General features: G+C 49.7%; 1 protein-coding gene across 1 annotated transcript in view; it reads left to right on the top strand.

Moving 5' to 3' along the window:
* The window catches only part of GALNT14 (polypeptide N-acetylgalactosaminyltransferase 14), a 93,529-nt gene that overhangs the window by 20,384 nt on the left and 51,660 nt on the right, over nucleotides 1–21,485 (top strand). The window contains exon 2 of the mRNA XM_083856964.1: nucleotides 12,717–12,886. Coding sequence (XP_083713090.1) covers nucleotides 12,717–12,886 — 170 coding nt within the window. The remainder of the gene's footprint in view (nucleotides 1–12,716; nucleotides 12,887–21,485) is intronic.

The following is a 21,485-nucleotide window of genomic DNA, read 5'->3' on the forward strand; positions in this document are numbered from 1 at the left end:
TGGAGAGACCAGTGCTGTCACCATCTGTGTGCAGCCTTGCTGGGGCAGTGGCAAGCATTGCTGCTGGGGATCTGTGTCCCTGCCTTTCCCTGGGCTGTGCATGAGCCAGGGGCAGGTCATCCACCTCAGAGCTGGGAGCTTGTGGTGCTGTGTCCAGAGCTCTTCACATCTCATGAGACTTTTTTCTCTTTTGGGCTGTAGTAAGGGTATAAAGGTTATGAAAGCTCTCAGCTGGAGCCTGTGCTCTGAAGGTGCCTTTACAACAGTAAATCAAATATAAAAGCAGTCAGGTGGGGATTTTTTACAGCCATCAGTGCTGGTTGAGATGTCTTATACACAGCTGATAGGACCTCTACACTGGCTGCTGTGTTTTTGGGAAAGATCATGGAGTAGCATGTCTGGTGCTTAGCACATCTTCTCTATCCACCTGGTTTCTGCTCTTCCCTGAGGTGGTGTGGCTTTTGCTTGCTCCAGCATGCCCCTCAAAGCCTGAGTGTACCCCCAAGCGTCTTCTCCTTTACGTTTGAAGACACACTGTGACTGGTGCCAGGGGTTGGGGTAGTGAGGGGAGATAAAGACAGGCCTGGATCTAGAAGAGAAGAGCTGGAGTGTGTAGGAGGGGTAAGGATGGAGAAAGATCTATGAGAAGAAACAAGCCCAGTGGATGCCTAACATTAAGAGAAGCAGCATGACCAGTTTGGGGCTTGCCTTGTGCTTTCAGGACCATCCAGACAACAGAAGGTTGTGTTTCATCTCTGGTTACACAGGCCCAGCAGGGGTGGTGTCAGACACTTCCCTCCAGTGGCATAAACTTCCTTTGCAGTTTCTACTCCCCTGGTTTCCACCAGGAAGCTAGCTGGAGACATGGCTCTTCAGCAAGGAGATTCCCTTCTCCTGCAGCTGTGGCCCATCAGGCACTGTATATCCAAACCTGTGGGCAGAGAAGCTGTGCTAGCCTGATCTCAGGCATATTCCTCCTTTTCTTGCCTGCCTGGCCAGAGGTTGACAGCATCTTTCCAGTTTCCCTTCGGCTGGAATAACTGGCTCCTCATTTCCTTGCAGCTACTGCCGGCAGTGAACACGATGTCATTTGTCTTATCCCATGTCTGATCCCACCTAATTCTTAATGCAGCTCAGCAGGCAAGGGGGAGCATGTTGCTGTTGGTGCAAGAGGGATCAAAGGTATGTGAGTTAGGATGTGGCGGTGGGGCTGCCTAAGCGTCGGTTCAGCCTCTGCTCTCCAATACTTGTATGACATGGGAGACTTCCCTCTCCTCCCACAGCTGTCTGAGGGCAGGGAGCTTTGCCTTCAGCAGATACTGCACAGCTCCTGCTGGAGCTGATGTGTCCACCCAGCATAAGATGCTCTTTGTGGAAGCGAGCATGGGGCTGTTCCAGAGCTGACTCTTTGGGTTCAGAGGTGCTGGAGGTGTTGCCTATCAACTTGTTTCTGGTGGTTGGGTGGACAAGCCTTGTGTGGTGACACCTCTGTGCTGCCTAGGCTGGTAAGTGGAACATGTGTTGTCCTGCCACCCAGCCCTGCTGCAAGAAGCTGTACTGGGCCCCCAACCATTGCCACTGTCCAAGCCTGATGCTGCCAAAGCATAAAGACACAAGAGATTTAGACTGCTCATTTCTGCCTGCATTTGAGCTTTGCTGCTGGCTTGTATTGTGATTGCTCTGCTTTCCCACGTACATCTTGGGACAAAATGTCACCTACAGGACTGCCCTGGTTCCTGCATGGAAGGGGATGAGGTTTGGGGGTTTGAGACACTGAGATATGTAGTAAGGCTTGCTGCCTCCACAGTGTGTCGAATTGTGGAGCTTAACAGGTGCATGCTGTGAGCCATATTGCCTGAGTGGAAGAAATCTCTTCCTGCATCAGACAAGGGGACTGGTCCAAGCCCAAGCAGGAGCTGCCCATCAAGACTTTCATACTGTGTTTTCGTGACTGAGGACTCCAAAAATGCTCTTTTCCATATTGCAGTAAAATGTGTGTTTGTATGTGAGAGAGGGAATCGGTGCCAAACGTAGATTTATTTTTATTTTTCTTTTTATGATAATAACAGCAAAGCTCAGTGCTGGTTCCTGGTTTCCATCCAGATCCCCATACTCTTGCATGTTTTGAGTTTGCTGCATCAGGAGACTTAGCATGGGTTTGGTTTTTATGATGTCCGTGCTGTGGCTTCCATGCCCAGACGTGGCTCTGCTCAGGGTTTTCCCATGCAATTAGCAGGGCTGTGCTGCTGAAGGATGGCCAGATCCTGGAGATCCGCCTGGGATCTGCCTGGCCAGGCCATGCCAGCCATGTCCTGCTTCTGTTCTTCCCCATCCCCAGCCAAGCCTGCATCAACCCAAGGCACAGACAGCACTTGGGGCTCCTGCAGCGCCTGTGCTCATGGCTGGCTGGAACCCACACTCCTTCCCCAGCAGGCTTGATTATTTTCTAACTCACCATACCTTCCTAGGGTGCATTTCTCACTAACTGGCACTGATGTTTTTTTATTTCTATTACTGAGCTGAGATAGAGGAAGGCTGGGCTGACATATATGCTGTAAATTATGCTGCTGTATCTCTGGTGCTGTCAGTCATGGTGCACCCAGGCCCAGGATCTTGCAGACACTCCCAGCAGCAGGTACCTAAGGATCAAAGGTTTAGATCTGTTCTTGCTGTCACAAATGTTTTATATCTAGTTTCTCCTTGAGGGGAGTTAGGGGGAGGATGGGCTGGTACATCTGAGGAGTACACGCACCCGGGAGCATCGTTACTGTGACCTGAGCTTCATCTCCTTGTGCCTGTGTGTTGAGGACCAGCTCTGGGCTACAGAAACACCTTCCTCTGCAAAATGTGTGTGTCAAGATGAGGACATGGCTCAGCAGTGCATTTTGACAGGGGGATGGTGTCTGACAGGCAGGCACTGGCAGATCCTGAGCTCCAGCTGAGCCCTGGGAGTTTGCCCCATAGCTCAGTGCCCCACAGCCTCTGCTGCCCCAACATCCTCCTACAATCATGTGAGTTAGGGCAGCTGTCATGTTTCCTGGTGATGCTTTTAAATCTATTGGAGAAGTAGTGCTTTAACCAGGAATTTCTCCACTGCTACAATAGCTGCTTGGTATGGTTTGGACTGGGCTGGGCTGCAGTACATCACTGCACCATGGGCATATGGCAGGAGGGCTCTTTTTGAGGGCTTGGGACATTTTGGTTGATCACCAGGAAGGGTTTTCCTCTGCCCTTCCCCCTCTGCTAAGGGTGAGAAGTGGGAAAAGGGAAAAAACTAGCCCTTGTACTGGAGCTGCTCAGCACAGGTGATGCTCCTGCCCAGTGGGAGCCTTGTGAGTTAAATTGTAGGAGCAGGGAGGCTGAGGCATGGCTGGAGGGAGTCCAGGGCTTTTGCAGAACCAGAAATCAAGTGCAGAAGCGGGGAGTTCGGTCTGACAGCATTTCTTGTCCTTGCTGAGTTCCTTCCTTGGAGCAGGTTGTGCCTTGGTGCTGTCTTGGTACATCTCTGCTCCCCAAAGCAGTTAGCTGTCAGAGGGAGGGGGAAGGGCGAAGCTGGTGGCTTCTTAAAGGCAGCTAAAGCCACTCATGTAACTGTCCTGCGTGTTTGCAACTATTGCATTTTCCTTTAATACTTATTTTTATAATATATGTGATTTTTTATAACCTTTCCCTCCCTTGGACACACTTCACATTCATATGTTGCTGTTCCCATCACCCCTCATTGCTGCCTAGCTTGGAAGGGTGGCTGCTCAGGGAAGGATAGTAGCATTAGTTTCTAAAGCTGTGTAAAGATCCTCATGGAAGCAATTACCAGATGGATTACCCCTGGCTTTGCTGCTGTGAAAAGGCCATGTTGGGTCGAGGATGCTGACTATATTAACAGCACGATCCCTTCCTTCTTGGGAGGAGTGGTTGGGATTAACCTCCTGATTTTTAAAGGGCTGGGTTCAAAGCTGGACGTTCAGAGCAGAAATCCGGCTGGCTGGCTCCTTTGTTCTTCCCTCCCTGTTCCCTTTTTCCTTTCCTTTCCCCTGATGTGCCCCGTCCTGGGCTGTCCTCTGGCACGTGGGAACCACAGCTCCATGGGGAAGGGGAAGACCTTCCCTGACCTCTGAGATGCTCAAGCTCTATGGGTTGGTAGGAGTTTTGGCTGTTATGCAGGAGGAGGAGCAAAGCTCAGCTGGAGACTGAGTACAGCTATGGGCTCCTAAGTACTAAATCATCTGCTATTCCTGCTGAAGCCTGGGAAGGCTGGTTCGACCTTCATGGCTGGGAAGCAGCTCATGTCTGTCCCGAAAGGCACAGAAGGAAAACAAAACACTGTCTGTCCATGTAGGAACTTCCTTTTGCCACTTTATTTACCCACCATGGCTCTGGGCCCTTCTCAATATATTTGACCTGGTGGTCCTGGGAATGTGCTGAACCTGGCTGGTGTGAGGGCACACATGGGATGTTGTCTTAGTTTCTTTTCTAATTACCACCCTTTGTAGTTGCTGACAACCTTTGGGGAGCAGCTCTTGCACTCACCCACACACAGGCCCTGCAGCCAGCAGAGGATGGCACTGAGTGGTGGCAGTGGGCTGGGGAAGGGCTGCCTGTGGTGCCCCAGTTAAGATGGCACCATGGCCCCAAAGATGCTCTTTGGCATCTCCTGGCACTCTGGTGAGCCTGGAGAGGGTTGCTGAGGGGATCCCCTCTGGCAGGGGGAAAAGGCATTTCTGAGAATCAGCAGGTAGAGAACAATGGAGAGAGCCCAAGGGAGCTGTGGGTATCCCACTGCTGATGGGAGTGGTAGTGGGAGTACTGCTGGGGGACATCAGCTCAGGGGAGGCTTGGGAATTGATGCTCAACTCATTGGGGGGGATGCTGCCAGTCCAGATGTTTATTTTGTTTTTTTAAACATGAAATCTTAAAAAATAAAAATCTCAGTGAAAGCAGAGATCCTTGAAATGTATTTCATCTGGTTTGCCATCCAGAATTACCATTTTTAAACCCATTAGAAGGGTCCACAGGTGCCAGTGGACTTGGACTGGCATTGCTCATCCTTTTCTTGGGGCTGTGGGAAAACCCAGAAGACCATTTTTTGATAGAAACTTGGGGAGACTGATGCAGCCCAAGCACAAGCAGTTGAACTGAGAAGTCCTGCAGTATCCCAGGAGAGCTGTGGGCAGGGATAGGAGGAATGACCAAAAATCCTTTCCATCCTTCTGCTTGACTCTGAGCACAGACAGAGCTAGGTCTTCTCTTTTGTCCAGTCAGCAGCTTGGTTTGTGCTGACCTCCTAAATATTCAGCTCATTATACACTGCAACGTATAAATAAAACAGAAGCAGGCAGCAATATTCTCCAGGAGGATATAATCGGCTTCCTTTCCTTTTTAATTATACAGGATTTGTCTCCATGTGTCAGGCTATCCTATGGGCTAATTCATAATTTTAAAGAGTTAAGATCTGTGTTCTTTATGTAGTGAGACTCTTATGTACACACCTGATTTTGGGTCCAAGATGAAAGAGTGTCTTTCTAGCTGGAAATCCAAGGAATTTTGTTGCTGGATGATGTTTCTAGAGCTCAGTGGCCTGGATCTTGCATTCCTTTCCATTGTCACAGAGAGACAGGAGGTTCTTCATGATGATGGGGATGGTGAGGGTCACCATGGGAATTCCTGGGCTCTGTCTGGGGCGTGTGATGCTGACTGCTAGCTTGTCTATCCCTCTGTAGAGGCAGGATGGTGGCGTGGTGCTACAGCCAGTGGAAAGGAGCACTGTCCATGTATGGAGCTCTGGCTCTGGCTGCCTGTGGGAGATGTAGATATATTTTAACCTGGCACCGCTACCAGTGCAGCAGCTGCTTGCTGATAAGTGTGGTGTGAACTCTGGGCTGACTTGTTTTCTCCTAAGGGAAGCCCTTGAAACAAAATTTGGCTTTTCATCAAAGCAATGAATCTGTCATCTTTCCCTCTGTGCAGCTCAGAGTCCCCTGCTCCTGATTTGTGAATAAATTCCCCATTTTGGTGGCTGCCCTGGTCATCCATTTTAAAATTAAAGCTTTGGTGCCCTTACTGGAAAAAGCATCAGTAATTCTCCAGTGGCTTTTCATGTTGTTATATTTGGCTGGAGACTTCAGCAGATTTAAGCCCCTGGAGGGTGTTTCAGACCATGTATATCGTTTACCACAGATACAGACAAGAAGATATACAAATTGCTGGTTCTATCAGTGATTGACTTAATGGTGGCCCAGATCCCTTAGCCCTGGGTCAGCTGCTTGCACTGATTCAGTGGCCAACAACCTGAGCCGATGCCAGTTGAGTGTAAGGAAAATAAGAGGAAGATGCTGAAAAGCCTTCTCCAAGGCCTTGAGGGGGATGTTTCCATCCAGGGTGAAGTTGCAGCTGTACTTTGTGTGGGTTGAGTCTTCCTCCAGTTCTTGAAGGTCACATCTTCTTCCATGGCCCCTTTCCAGCCTTTGTCACTCCTGTTGCCTGATGTAGTAAGTGCCTTGATTGTGTAAATGTGTGTGTGCACCATGGGAGAGATCCAGGCTGCCCACACAGAGGCTGATGTTAGAGGGGTGGTGAGCAGAAAGGACAGAAAATATGGGGACAGTGTGATCTTGGCCTCAGGGCCAAGTGGGAAAGTGGGACACTGTAAGGTCCTCAGGGATTTGTGCTCCATGCCAAGCCAGCAGAGGAGGAGGAGATGCTCCATCCTTTGAAGATGGAGCAAAAATGCCTGTGGATGTGCATGAGCAGGAGAGGGTCAGTGACATTGAGAAGCTTGATGGTGGTGAATGCTCAAAACTTCTCTGGGGACTCCAGCTGCAGGGCAGGCTTTGCTGCAGAAGTGCTTTGCTTTAATTAGATATCTATATTAATATTTTATTTGATTTTTCTTTTGTTTTGTGCTTTCTTCTACCAAAGTGGGGTCAGAACAGACTCAAATCTGAAGCTTTTCCTTGAGAGACAAAAAAAATCTCCTCTGAGCAGGGGGAGGTGCTCATCCTCCTTGGAGCAGGGTGGGATCCTGGATCTGCTATGTGTCCCCATGGGGTCCCAGAGGAGCTGCCACCAAGGTGCTCATGCATGTTGTGCCCAGGTACCAGTGCAGGAGGAAGAGGAGTTTCACAGCCCTCAAATAAATGAACTGGAGCTAAAATCTCCATGGGTCAGAAAAATAATTAGAGCAGATCATGACCGGGGCCCAGAGCTACCTCCATTCCCAGTGTGTGGTTTGTGTCAGCACAAAGCAGGGGCACTGAGCCAGTGAAGCACTTAAGCAAGTACTTAACTTCAAGCATTTAAACAGGGGTTTCTATCCCCATTCCAGCAAATGCCTGGAGTCACTTAAGTTTGTATTTAAGTGCTGGATTGGCTTAGGGATTGTGCAGTTTGGGGAAAGAGGGTAAGAGGAAGGAGGTGACTTCCAGGCTTGGTACGGGTTTGGTGCTGAACGGTACCTGATGTTCTGGAGGATGTGATGCAGGATGAGTACAAAGCCTGTTTTCCAAAGACTCGTAGCCTGCTTTTGGCACCACCACATCCTCTTTGGATGGAGCAAAGACTTGCCATGGGGCTGCCTGTCTCTCTCCCCTGTGTATCCTGAGGCTGAGGCCATTGGGATGCATAGCACTGCTCGCTCAGGGCTAAGCCGGGGCACTGGGCTCTGGGATTGGCAAAACTACACCAAAACTTGACTGAAGGATCTCGTACCTCAGTGCTCCATCTGGGTTATTCAGGGATGAGGACGAAGGCAGTCTGATGCTGTCCCACTTCTTTTCCCTCTGGCGCTGCTGACCCTCTTAAGTGCACTCGTTGGCACCGGGGGACAAGGAGGGATGAGCCCTATCCTGTTTGAAGTATTATAATCCTTTCAGATGGCATTAGCGCCTGGGCCAGCAGCAGCTCTATAATTGAACCTCCTGTTTGCAGGGGCCCCGTGCTTCAGTGAGACTTCTAAATCTCATTTGTATAATGCCTGGTTGCAATTCCTGCTGAAAGATTGCCCTCTGCCTCCAATGCCCCCGAGCCTGCTGAGCACAAAGATGTCCTCGCTGGCAGAGGAGTGGCAGAGCGTGACTGGGCAGCAGCGTGCTGCATGGCATCTGAGTTTCCAGAGCTTTCATGTGTTTATTGGAGCTTTTGATAGGCTGATGTAATTTTTTATTTCCCCCTCCTCTCCTGTTTTTTAATGCCCGAGTCCCAGGGAATGGGCTCAGTGGCAAGGGCTCAGTCAGGTATTATGTAGGGATGAGATTTTCCAGGGAAAGCTGGGCTTGAGGGGAAGCAAGGTAGAGGCACATTTGGCTGCTGCCAGACTCCTTTGGGGTCATCTTTGCACCTGCACAGGCAAAACCCTTTTTGTGGCCTAATGGGTTCCCTGGAAAACTCTGCCAGCTCTGCCACCATCCCGGGCTGGCTTGCGTTTGCTGCCTCCTGCAAGGATGCTCATGGCACTGGTCCTATTCACTCTGGTCTGAAGGCAGAACTCAGCACCCCCCAAAGTAAAACGGCTTTTTTTTTAGCAACGGCTTAAGTTCTCTATGTTGAGACAGAAGAAAAAAGTGAAGACAAAAGAAGAAAGTGAATCAGAATCACCCTTTGGCTCGCACTGCCCACTCCTTGTCTTGCTGGGCAGCTGGAGGCTGGCCCTGGGGACCGGTGTGACCTGCCTGTCCCCAGTCACTGCTGGCTCCTCTGGGGAGGCTTTTCCCCTGACATGCCCTTTCAGTGCTGGGCTGTCTCTGGGTGGCCCAAGTGCTGGCACAGCTGCCCATTCCCTGGCCCCCAGTGCCGTGCCGTGCCGTGCCGGGAGGGGCGCCGGGGACAGCAGCAGCAGCAGCAGCAGCAGCCGGCTGGGCTGCTTGTTCCTCCTCCCCGCTCCAGCGATCCCTGCTGTACTGTAATCACACAATTATTATGCCATTAAAATGTCATATTCGCAGAAATCCACATAAACAAGGCATTAGCAGTTGCCAGAAAATTGTAGTTTTACTGCTAATGACCCATTTTCCCCCCGCAGCACCACTCTTTTTTTTTTCTTAAATATTATTTTTTCACTTCTTTGGGTTTTTTTTTGTTTTGTTTTGTTTTTTCTTTTTTTCCTTTGCTTTGTTGTTTTTTTTTTTTTTTTTTTTTTTTTTTTTTTTTTTTTTTTTTTTTTTTTTGCTTTGTTTTGTTTCTGAGCTGTGATTTAGGAGGCAGATGACGAATTACATCTTTGCACTGAGAGGCTTTTAATCTTTAATGTACAGTTACAGTGAAAAGTTGCCTCTGTGCTTGCTCTGGGCTGTGTGCCCTAAGCCAACGAGGGTGATGGGTAGTTTTGGAAGGAGGTGCCTTTAGTGGGTCATTTTTGGGGAGGTGCTTTACTGAAATGGCAGAGAAAGCTCTTGGTGAGCCCTGCTCTTGGCTGAGTGCTGGTGTGAGATGGAAGCTTCTCTCTACAGGAAGTTTTGTCAGTGTCCTTTTGTGGGTGTCCCTCTTGTTGACCACCCCTGGGGACCCCCCCAGTGTGGCGTTCTAGGAGGCAACACTTGTTTGCAAAGAGCAGCCAGCCACCCCTTGGATACATTTTTCTTCCCTTCCCTTCAGGCTCATTGAGTCTCTGGAACTCTTCTAAGCGTTGACTGTGTTTCCTATAATTAATACCAGTCATTAAACTGCAGTGTTGAAAGAGAAATTACCTAATTCGAAGAAAAAAAATGAAAATTTATTACTAGTACGTGAGAGAAAATGAATAAGGAAACTTGGAGAGATGAGCCCTGTAGAAGATAAATAGAAAGGCAAGTGGAGTATTGACTTGATCCTTTTCTAGTGCAGGGTAATTTGGCCTCTAAAGTGAGTTAGATCATAATAAATTAAATTTAGATTTCTGCACATCAGTTAAATAACTCCCAAGACAGAATTCTGATGTGAGGCAGAGGTGATAATACATTGCGGAAATATTATAATGAAGACCTTATCTGATAACCTGTAACCAATGTGCTGTCCCTGGGTGAGCAAAGGGGATTTCTCCTGATGCTTTAACTCTCATTCCCTGTCTCAGATCAGGTGCAGGTGAGAAGCAGGTGAGTCCTTATGTGCAGGTTGGTGAGGTCTCCTGCCTCCTGCTGCTTGCACAACTGGGAGCTTTTCATGCTTTCCTCTTCTGCTTTGAGCAGGTATGTTTTGCAGAGGTCAGTGCACCTGTGTCTGAGCTGGGCATTCTGCTTTAACCTCAGTTACCCTTTTAGGGAAGCTTGGGATGGACAGAACACCCAGAAGATTTGGATGGGTGATGTAGATCAAAAGCAAATAACCAACCCCCAGTACCTACCTCTGGCTGAGAAAGTGAACCCAATCCCTGGTCTTGTTTTGTGGCTAAATAGGGATTAAAATAACTCTTTAATCTCTGGCATCTAGTTACTGTTGATCTCAGGTGTGTATTTAATTACCCAATATTTAGTATCCATCCCACTGATAGGTTTCCTCAGCCCAAAAAGGAGAACCTGGCTGAATCAAGGTGGGCTAATATCTTTCAGGTGGAAATTGCACAGGAGTATTAATTAGTTATTGCAGAGTGAACCAGGAATGCAAGCCTGGAATGCAAGGTATATTGAGAGCAGGATGAGAGGTGAATAGTGTGGGGTAAGGCCCTGGTATTTTCCATTTTCATAAGGCACATGTATCCATTTACTGCTGGGACCCCACCCCTGGTAACAGGACAGTAGTGGAGTTAAATGGATGCTGGGAAAACACCATCCCAGACCCTGGAGGACCCTGTCATGTGCCAAACCCTTCTTCAGCTTCTGTTGCCTGGCCAGAGCATTGATGCCCTTGCAGCAGGTTCTGCAGTTTTCTTGAGGGAATCCACCAGCCCTCCCACCTGAGCCATCAGATTCTTGCCCAGCTGCACCCTCCTGGCTGATCCAAGGCTGTTGGGCGTAACAGGCATCACAAAAAACAAAACAACATATATACACACACATACACACATCTTACAGCCTTAAGTGCTGTGTGGACACTTTTGAAAGCCATTTCTCTTCTTATTAGGTTTGATAAAGCCAACTTTTATTTTTCTTCACAGCATTAAAATTTAGGGACTGCAGCTCCAGTGGTTGTTTCAGCAGCGCCGGGCCTCCTGGGGTCATCGTGAAATCTTGTAAACATCAGGCTGTCGGTGGCTCCGCGATGCAATCGCCTCACTTTCCCCTGATCTTTTACTGCGGTGCTAAATCATGTTTTGCAAGATGCCTTAGAAAAAAAACCAACATAAACAGCATTTATCAGCCTGTGCACGTCAGCCCTCCCGAAAGTCCGCGGGCTGCTTATGTGCGTCCTCCTCGTAAAACTCCTGCAGGGACCTTACTGGTTTCATAACTTTCTCCCAGCCTTGAATAACTTTATTCCAGTCCCGAATAACTTCCTCTCAGTATTGCTGGTGACTCAGGGGTTTCTTCTGATCTTCTCACACTGGAGTAGGTCTGGAGGAGGTCCTGAGCAGGCCATGGGGTCACACCAGGGGAGGACGAATACAGCCCTGTATCTGGAAATGCCTGCATCCCTGGAATTTGTTGGCTCTTTGGGAGTGCTCATGTTGCCGTGACCTGGAGCGAAGTGAGGCATCCTGTGGCTGGAAGTGCCTGGCTTGCTCCTGTAGTGGTTCACTTGCAGGAGCCAGTGCTCCCTCCTCCCCGTCCTGTGACTACAAAAAATGCACTGCCAGATGCGAGTAAAATCAATTATGGGATAAAAATCGCCCTTTTGAAAAGCTTCATTTTGTGCTATTAGGAGGCAAAATCGGCTTTGAGATGCTGTGAACTGAGGAGGGGGGGAAAAAAAGAAAAGCAGAAGAAAAGATCAATTATTGGATAAGATCACAATTTTCTTTAGGACTGAGATGTCTGTAAATGTTTGCATCTCTCAGTGTTACAGGTAGGCTGAGATCAAAGAGGTTGTGCTGCTGTAGTGATGAGATCTTATCGGCTCTGTTTTGTGCTGGCTGCCTCAGACACTGCCAAAGGATGGTTAAAACCCCGACAGCTTCTGCTGCTCAGGGATGCTTAAACCCTCACAGCACCAAGCCACCAAGAAAGGCTTAAACTCCCAAAGGTTGTTGAAGCTGCTGGGTAACCCTGAAATGCAGTTCTTCCGTCCTTCTGGAATGGAGGACCACACAGGCACATGCTTCCCTGCTCTTCTCCCTGTGGTGGGGCTGAAGTCCTCAGTGGGAGACATGTGGTGACAAAGATAGACTGAAATTGGGCTGGGAGCATGATGGCCCCCTTCTTCCAGGGTGGGAAGAGCTGGGGCTAGGATTTGGCTGTGGAAATGTGGGGTTGCTTCTTTCATACCTGAAAGGTTATGGGGGTAATGGGTCATGTGATGTAGAATACCTTTGTTTTTTGGCTGGAGAGAAATTAAAACCCTTACAAAACATTTGTGCTCTTATGTTTTTTAAGACTGTGCTGCTTGAGAGGGGAATCCAACAGAGACCTGAATTTGGCTTCAAATTACTAATTTTAATTCGAATTGGCAGGCTCTCTTTGACATATTGTTTCAGGACCTAAGGATGAGAAATAAACCCTGAAGACCTCTTGGGACTCCTCGTTATCCTGCTCTTGCCATGCTTGCGTGAGCTGCAGGGCTGGCCGACCTCCGGCGGGGCTTGGGCGGACGTCTGGAGCAGGGTCAGGCGTCCTGCGGTCTCTGCTCTCTCTAACGGGGCTGACTTTGTGCGGCAGGAACCAGACGCGGACTGGGACGACCTTTGGGATCAGTTTGAAGAGCGGAGGTACCTGAGTGCCCGGAGGTGGAAGGGCGGCGAGGACCCGTACCGGCTCCATGCCTTTAACCAGCGGGAGAGCGAGAGGATCCCCAGTGACCGCGCTGTCCGCGACACCCGCCATCACAGGTTCTGCCTCCCCCGGCTCCTCCTGAGCTCCCTCACCAACCTTCATGGCATGGGGCCTGTGCCCCTTCAGGGCCGTGCTTTTGGGCTGCTGGTGGGTGCTCTTGGGATCGGGTCTGCCGGGGTTGTGTTTCTGGGATTGAGTCTTTCCCTCTGCTTGTTTTCTTGGCATGTCTGGAAGTCTTAAACCTGTTAATTGAAACTGTATAAGTTATTCCAGGGCTGTAGGGAAAGAAAGGAGAGGCCTTTATTTTCCCTTCAGAAAAGTAATGGGTTTGCAAGAGTGAGTCTCAGAGATGGACATAGTCTTTGCTGGTCCTGGGAATTCTTGCTCTGAAGATGATGTAGTGAGGTGAAGCAAGGGGGATAAAATAACTCTTGAGTGTTGAAATTGCTCTGCAGAGAGAGGAGTGGGAAATAAGGGGTAATTGCTGAGTGAGGAGGAGAGAAGGGTAAGGAGTTGTTGGGTTACTAGCTGCTCCAGCACCACTGAGGTCAAAAATATCCTTTGGTGCCCAAAGGAGCTCTTGGGAAAGGCAGGGAGGGTTGCAGCAGCAGTTGCCTTGTAGATGGAGCTGCACTCCCTTGTCAGTGTGAGAATGGTGAGGTGGGAGTTTTGGTGCACCCTTGCTTGCTGAGGTCTCAGCTGTAGTCTTCCTCTGGTTGTCTTTCCAAACTCCCTGGGAAGAGCTGCCCTTCCTGCTGAAGGTCACTGGGGTTAATTGTTAATTTGCTGGATGAGGTGATGTGAGGATGTCCTGGTGGTGAAGGAAGAGCTCCCAAGGTCCCCTGAATGCAGTTTTCCTCCTTGTCATCTGAGGACACAGCGTATGCCTGGCCCCTGCTGTCAGTCACCAGTCCATAGCTGGTGCAAGCTCTTTCCATGGAGCTGTGCCTGGCATTATGTCCCAACTTGCTGGCAGCAGCTGTCTCCACTGCCTTGTCCTGGGAACCCTTTGAGGAAGTCCTGCTCTAGTGGGAGCTCTGCTAGACCTCATCCACAGTACCCTGCTGCCCCTGCTGCACCTTGCTCCCGGATCAGTGACTGCACTCCTGGCATCTGACCCAACTCTGAACTTCCCCTATTCCAGTTCAAATTCAGCACTTAGGCTGAAATGCTGAAACAGCACCAGTTCCCCAGCCCTGTAGAAAGCAATGTGCTTATTTATTTATTTAGCTTCTTTTTGTTGTGAGGACCAGATGCTCCTTTCTCCAGAGAGGAGCTGTCAGCCCTGACGGACGCCTGTTATAGCTGAGCAGAGAGCGAATGTGCTATTCCTGGAGAGAATTAATGCCAGGGATATTAACCATCTGCCCTATTAAAAGGGAAGATTGGCTCGGTTGCCCCTTGCCTACCCTCGCTGTGTGGTGGCAGCCACCTTGTTCCTGGGCAGGCAGATGTGGCAGTGAGTGCTCCTGTGAAAGAGAAGTTCTCATTAAGGAGGAAGTGAGGGCACAGCACGTGGGAGGGGCTGGGGCTAATTTAATTTGTTTCCAATTTCCTTAACCCGGTAATTGGATTCTGATTTATTGAATATGCCTGAAGAACGATGCGGATGATGCACCATTAACCAAGCATTAGAGTGGCCACGGAGGAAATGGGGCTGCCGGCAGATCTGGGGGAGGATGGAGGAGGGAGAAGGACCTGGGATTGGTGGTTGAGGGAGAGAGGAAAGTGCAGAGCTGAGCTCTCTCTGGAAAAATAATCCTTACTTACAGCATGGGTGTCCCGGGAGCTGCAGCAGGTGATGCTCAGGTCCTGCCATGCAACCTGGAAGCAGCTGGTCTTGAGCTGTGCAGCAGAAATATGTGGGAAAGCGGGAATAAGCATGGCCTGCTCTCAGAGCAGGGAGAAATTGCTGATGGCTGTGCAAGAACATATAAAGGGAATCCAGCATGGAATGACCTCAGATCCCAGATGCCCTCCTGGGAAGGGGAGAGCAGGGTTGTGTGGACCAGGATGTTGTGGGAGAAAGGACACCCTCAGTGTTCGTGCTGCGTGTCCTCCTGGAGGCTCTGTTTAGAGGCTTGGTTTCAATGGAAAACCTGGATTAAGCTCCTCAGAGTGAACCCAGAGAGTCGTTCCTCAATTCTACGCCAGCTGACTTTGAGGCAATTCAGGACCCCACACTAGGGGATATCACTGTGCCAAGAGGCTCCTGCCCAGCTTGGGTGAGTGTTTAGGAGGCTTTGGAGAGGGTCTCATCCATCACTGCAGCTTGTTGCCATTGCAGCTCCCCCTTCAGCCTCTCAGTGAGATGTTGTACTCTGCTCTGTGGCTAGGTTTCCAGTGTGTTGACTCTCCATCCTTCATTGCCTCTGTAGGACCTGTGAGATGCATGGACCTGCAGACCACGGTGATGCCCAGAGACCTGTGCATTGTGTCCTAATCCTAGGGACTGGGATGTGGGAATGCTGCTCCTTACAGTTTCTCTGTGGGGTGTTTTTCATTAGGATGGTTGCAGAAAGTTTCCTGGTGTTTTCCCTGCTAATCCAGCCAAGCATCTGGACTTGCCAATGATAGCTGAATATACAAAATCTGGCAAGGGCTGAGCAGCAAGCTCCTTGCCAGGAGGTCATGGAGAGGGCAAATACTTTCAATGGGATGGGATGTGGCACTGACAGCCAGTTGCTTAGCAATGTTTGCTGGATTGATTTTGTTTTTAAATTGCAGCCAGTGGAATAGTTTCAGATGGAGAGGAATTGCAGTGTTCCAAGAAATCAGAGCAGGAGAAACCGTGGTGGCTCTGTCTGCCTCTGGCTAGTGCAGGGCTGTGAGCTTCAGCTTGGTTTGTGGGTGATTTCAGCCAGGGAACTGTCATGCTTTCTGTGCACTACCTTGTGTCACCTGGCCTGGGAGATCTCACAGCTGGAGCATTGCTCCTGGTGACCTTGTGTTTCGCTGCCGTTAACTCCATTCCTGGTTGCACGTTGGCTTGGATCCTTGGACCTTGGACCACATACAGGACTGCCTTTCTCCAAGGAGACCTTGGATGGTCCTGTGGTGGTGCATCCCATGCCAACCAAAAGTCAAGGTTAAAACATCCCTGTTACTGCATCAGCAGACTGGACCTGGAGCTTGGTGGCACTTGGTCAGACTGTGCACAGCCAGCTCATGCCTCCGGAGTGGATGGCTAGTCCCCCTCTACCATGGTAGCCACATGCACTTGGGATTACCTCATCCCCACATCCCACCTCATACAACTCCCACCGGCAAACTGCGGGACCAAAACGACAGTGAGTCAGTGCCAGGCGTGAGCACGGGGTGGGGGGGAGAGGAGCTGAGTTTTCCAATATTGCTCAGCGGCTTGGAAAGCTGACAGGGAGGATGTGTTGCCCCCAGCCAGAAGAATTTGCCGTGATGGCTCCTGGGCTTTTTCCATCTGTAGCAGACAGCTCCTGGGGAGGCTGGTGCTCACCACGCCAGTGCTCCATATGCTGCTTGGGCTGACCTCCGCCTCGCGGTGCTCCGCTGGGTTTGATGGATGTGCTGATGCTGTTGTGGCTGTCGGGCTCGGCTGGGGCGGCACTGGCTGGAGCGGGGGCTTGCGCTGGCTTAGGGCGGCAAAGCACAGAGGGGAAATCGGGGACGAGGAGAGGAGAGGCTGGAGGAGAGGTGAGAGCCTTCAGGAGACTTCCCCAGCTATTGCAAAGCTGCAAATCAGCCAGCTTCAGGCATCTCTCAGTGTCTGTTTTCCTCTATTTGTCTTGCTTTTTACTCCAGCAGTGATGCTACATGTTTAGTAGTGCTGTCTCAAGAGCTGATAAAGCAAGAAGGCTGAGGATGGAGCCCTCTCAAATTCTAACATAAGAATCTGCATTTTTGAAGTTCCCTCCTTCCCTGAGTTGCAAGTGCTTTGCAAGAGGTCCTACCTACCCAGCTAAAGTTTAATTTTGCAGCTGCTTAGGGGTGTGTTTGTGTATGTGTGTGTCTGAGATAGAGAAAGCAGCTGCTGAGATCAAGTTGTGATTGAAACAGGAGGCTGGCAAGGGATGCTGCAGGCATGAAGATCAGGCACTGCATTGTTTGCTGAAGGTGAGAGCATCCTGGCAGCCCAGAAGCCAGATCCTGACAATTTGTGCCTCCTAGAAAAGCTCTGCTATTATACTGTGTCCTATTCTCTTTGAGGAGAGCAGCACACACTCTTAAGATTTCCTCCAGGTTTCTTATCTTAAATCCCTGTGCTAAGCTGGCTGGAGAGTGTCCCTTGGGTAGGAAGGCTGCTTAGGACTGGTTGCTCTGCTCATATGGACTGTTTGCAGAGGGATGGGAAGGAAGAGGCAGGTGGTGCCTGTGAGATTTCCCTAAGGCAGAGAGCTGCTGTCTTGTATTCTCAAGGTCCAGAAATGTCAGGCTTTCAGCCCTTGAGCAGATGCATTACACACGGCAGTGCTGTTTTGACCCATTAATTCCAGCTTGCATCCTGAGGGTGCAGAGCTTGCACATTCCACATCGTGGTGGAGCAGCTGTGGTTGAGGTAGGCAAAAATACCTGGTTGTGCTGAGTGTGAGGTTGACTGGGAAGAACAGGTGGTGTTGAGGGTCACCTCTGCTGGATGTGGTACCTGTGTACATGGGCACCTGGGGCTGAGCCTGGCTCTCTGCCCTTCCCTGTGTCCCACTTGGACATGACTGGCACATGGCACATGGGAGCTCATGTTGGTATCCCTGTGCAGATGACAAGAGGGCAGCTGTGGCAGGCTTTGGAGTGGCTCTGGTTTTGGGTGAGTTGATGATTGCCACCCAGGCACTGAGAATATCATAATACCTTCTTGGGAATGAGGAGTTGAAGGGTAGAAAAATAGGTTTTGACAGCATTGCCTTTGGTTTAGCATATTTATGGTGCCCTTGGACTTCTCACATTGCTTTGTCTTCTTCTGACTTCTTTTCCCTCCAGACTAAAACCACTTCAAGGTTGTTCTTCAGGTGGAAGTTGGGTCTCAGCAGCCAGAAATGTGTTTTTTGCCCCACGTAGGGATTTAAACATCTTACCTTTCTTGCCTTGTTTCTTGAGAGCCCCCAAAGGAGGAACTTAAATGTCTGGAGAACAATGTGTATGGAAAAGCCCAGGCAGGACAGAGTGGGGGCTCTGCTCTGCTGTCCTCAGTGGTACCTGCACATTAGACCTGCAGAAGCAGGTAAGTCCCTAGGGTCCCTAGCAGGTGATCAAGACCACTTTGAATTTGAAAGAAGGTTTGTAGGGACCTAGATGGACCTTGCACGACTGAGAGCAGAACCAAACCTATAGATTTTTGAGGTCTCCTGTTATCTTTCACTTTGCTGACTCCATACATTTCTTACTTTGGCCTCTGGACTGTAGCTGGGCTAATCCACTTTCCTGTGTAATGCAGACTAAGTCCTGAGGGATTATTATTTTTAAAATGTGCTTATTCCAGCAGTGTCTCATGAGTTGCTGACTCGGGTATGCTGTGTGGTAGACTGGGGCAAGAAGTGCTGTGGGCAGAGGTGGATGTGCTTGTGGTCTCCCTGTGCCTGATGCTGCTGGGTGCATCTGCTTGGGGCAGAGGGGTGGTGGGGCAGGTCTGAGCAGAGGAGCCTTCAGTGCAGTGCAGATGGATGGACCCCCTGCCCATGAGGCTGGATGAAGGAGGGAGCCAGGTGAGGAGGATGGGGGAGAGGGAGTGCTCAGATGCTGCCACATCTCTGGACCTGGAATTGGTGAAAGCTGGAGGAGGTGTCCTCGTGTGACCAGGTGTCTGTGCTGCTGGCTTTGCTCTGTCCTGTACCCTCTAGTGTGGGGGCTCCCCCATGAGAAGTGCATGATGTCTGAGGGGAGAAGGGTGGCAGCACCTTGTGTGATCTCAGGGTGGCTGAGTGTAAAAGGATACAGGTTTCTTCTGGCCTTTGGGGATCATTATTACCTGCTGGGTGGCTGTCAGCAATGTCCTGAAGAGTTTTTCTGTCGCTTGATCTGTTATTCCAGCTGTTACTCTGTTTTCTGGGTAGAGCCAGGATATTTGTCATTTCATTGCAAAATAAGATTTATCACATTTAGGCAAGTTCCTGTACGTGCAAGGGCTGTCCCTGGATCTTTTGCCTGCAAAACATTTTGGGGCTGAAACAGCTTGGTAAGAGGAGATCTGGGATACCCTTGCCTTTGGTCTTGGTCTCCTTATTTCTAGAGACAGCAAGAGCAGAACACAACCCTGCAGGTGAGCAGGTACACAAATCAGTGGTGGAAAACATTTTACACAGAAGTATTTCCATTGGGAAACAACATGATAGCTTTTTTTACTTGGGCACCAGACCCCAAGAGGTTGGCTCTCATTCCATCACCTCCTTAGGCTGAGATCTCTCGGGATGAAGATATGAGAACAATATTTCAGGTGGAGTAGGAGTTGGCTTGTCTCTTTGGGGACAAGCAATCTCTTTGCCCACATTGGTCAAGGTCTCAGTTTCTGCCCTTGATCAGATGGCTTTTGTGGCCTAAATCTCAAACTTTAATGCTGATGTGGAGTGCTCACTTCACATAGTGGCATTTGCACTTGTTTTTTTGGGTGAATTTGGACTTGAAACTGCGAGGGGTTTTGAGGAACTGTTGTGTGATCAAAACACAGAGAGATTGTTTTCAGATAGCACAGAGAGCAAGGAGTATTGAGATTGGCAATTCTTGGCAGCTAAGCAAGGAAAGCAAGACAGCTATTAATCAGAAACTGGCATTTCATAAAATCAAAGAATAATTTAGGCTGGAAGAGACCACAGGAGGTCTCTGATCCAGCCTCCTGCTCCAAGTTGGGTCAACTCTTTAATCAGCCCAGGTTTGTCTCAATGCAAAAGCAATGAGCCCACTGGGACTTCTGTCTCTCAGGCTTACCCCAGCATTTTGTAAAAGCTGATATAATTTAAGAGCCCTGGTTGCAGCACATGCAGTTTGTAGTTCTTTTTCCCCAGCTACCTGTATTTGTGAAACAAGTTTTGAAGTTGCTTGAGGTGCTGTCATCTCCTCTTTTGGTGTTCATCACTTTTGGGTGACTCACTAAACTACCACACTCATGTATCTTCTCTGGATTAACATTGCAAGGTTTTGCCAGTGGTGGGGTTGAGACAGGCTTGAGAAAACTTGGTCAAAGACAAAACTCCCATGAAGTCTCTACTCCATTATGTTGCCTAGAAGTGGAGAAAAATACTCACTGGACCTTTTTAGCACTGCAGAAATCCAGTATTTCATGTTTTCCTGCTTCTGCTGGATTGGTGTCTGGTACAGGTGTGGGAATACCTGTGTTAACGTGCCTCTTTCTGATAGCTGCACCTTCTCTTCCTGGAGAGCTCATGCAAAAGTGTGATGAGTCTCTCTGGGTACTCACCAACTCTGAACTTAGCTGGACACATACAATCCTGGCAAATAGGTGGTGAGTGTCCAAGTCCCCATACTGGAAGTATCCGTGGCCACCCCAGTGTCTGTGACATTTGCTGCCCCATGTTTTTGTCTGGTGGAGGTGGAGAGCTCAGCTGACCTGATGCCACTGAGGCAGGGACTGGTGGCTTCAGGGGATGAAAACTGATGAATGCAATGATCTTTTTTCAAATATCTTTCTATGTAATGTCCTCTTTTGAAGCTTTCTGGGTTTGGGTTTTTTTTTTTTAATGTAGTAGAGGAAGAAAGAGGAGTTGAGAAGGGTCTGCATGAAATGGGATTATAGTGGGTTTGAGCTCTGAGAGAAGTTGCATTCCCTGGGGATGACTGCCCATGTCTGAGCTGGGATCTATCCTTGGCCAGCGCTCCTGGCTAGACCATCATCCCAACATTAACTTTTCCTGAAGAGCCCATACTTCCCTCCTTAGATGTGATGGGGCTTCTGCCATTGCCCACGTTGGATCTTCCTGTGCCTTTCCCGGGAGTTGGTGTGCTCCCTGGGCATCATGGATACCCAAACCACCCTGTGCGACTTGCACAAACTTCTGTGGAAAGGAGAGAGACTTTCAGGCACTGAGACCCCAATCCAAACCCAGATGCCTGAGGCAGCCTATGGTACTGCTCTGTGCCCTCCAAGCCCTGCCTGATCCCTCCCTGGAGCTGGAGATGGTGTGTTGGGTCACTCAGCATTCCCTCCTTGGCAGGGACACGGGGTCATTGTTGCCACCAGGGTAACTACATCCCAGGAAAAGGAGCTCCTGCCACGCTCTTGGTTTCAGAGGTGCTATGTCTTCCTCACCCTGGCAGTACAGTGGCTCCACTCAGGATTTTGGAGCACAGCTTAACTGATCCTAGGCTGCGAATTGTGCCCTGGGGTCGTGGGCTCTGACTCTGGATGTTGGCTGTCACCAGGGGGCAGGAGCTGAGGTGAAGTGAGATGCTGCAGTTTTGTATCTTGAGGGGCTGCCTAAGAGGAAAGGCAGGCTGAGGAGATTTCATTAAAAATGGTTCTGGGAAGGAATGCTGGGGCTAGGGGAGGCTGGTGTTTCTCCAGGAGCAGGGTTGACTGTGTTTTGATTGTGGCTGCTGTAGGGAGGTGGCAGATGTGACAGTGCTTATTCTGCAGTGGTGGATTTTCAGTGCTATTCCTCCCCTCTTCTTTTTCTTGCATGAGAAGGATGAGAGTAACTTGAGAAGCAGCTGAGGAGTGAGCTAGGCTCTCTGAGG

The sequence above is a fragment of the Zosterops lateralis genome, assembly GCF_965231275.1.
Source record: "Zosterops lateralis genome assembly, chromosome: 3".
In the NCBI taxonomy this organism is placed as follows: Eukaryota; Metazoa; Chordata; class Aves; order Passeriformes; family Zosteropidae; genus Zosterops; species Zosterops lateralis.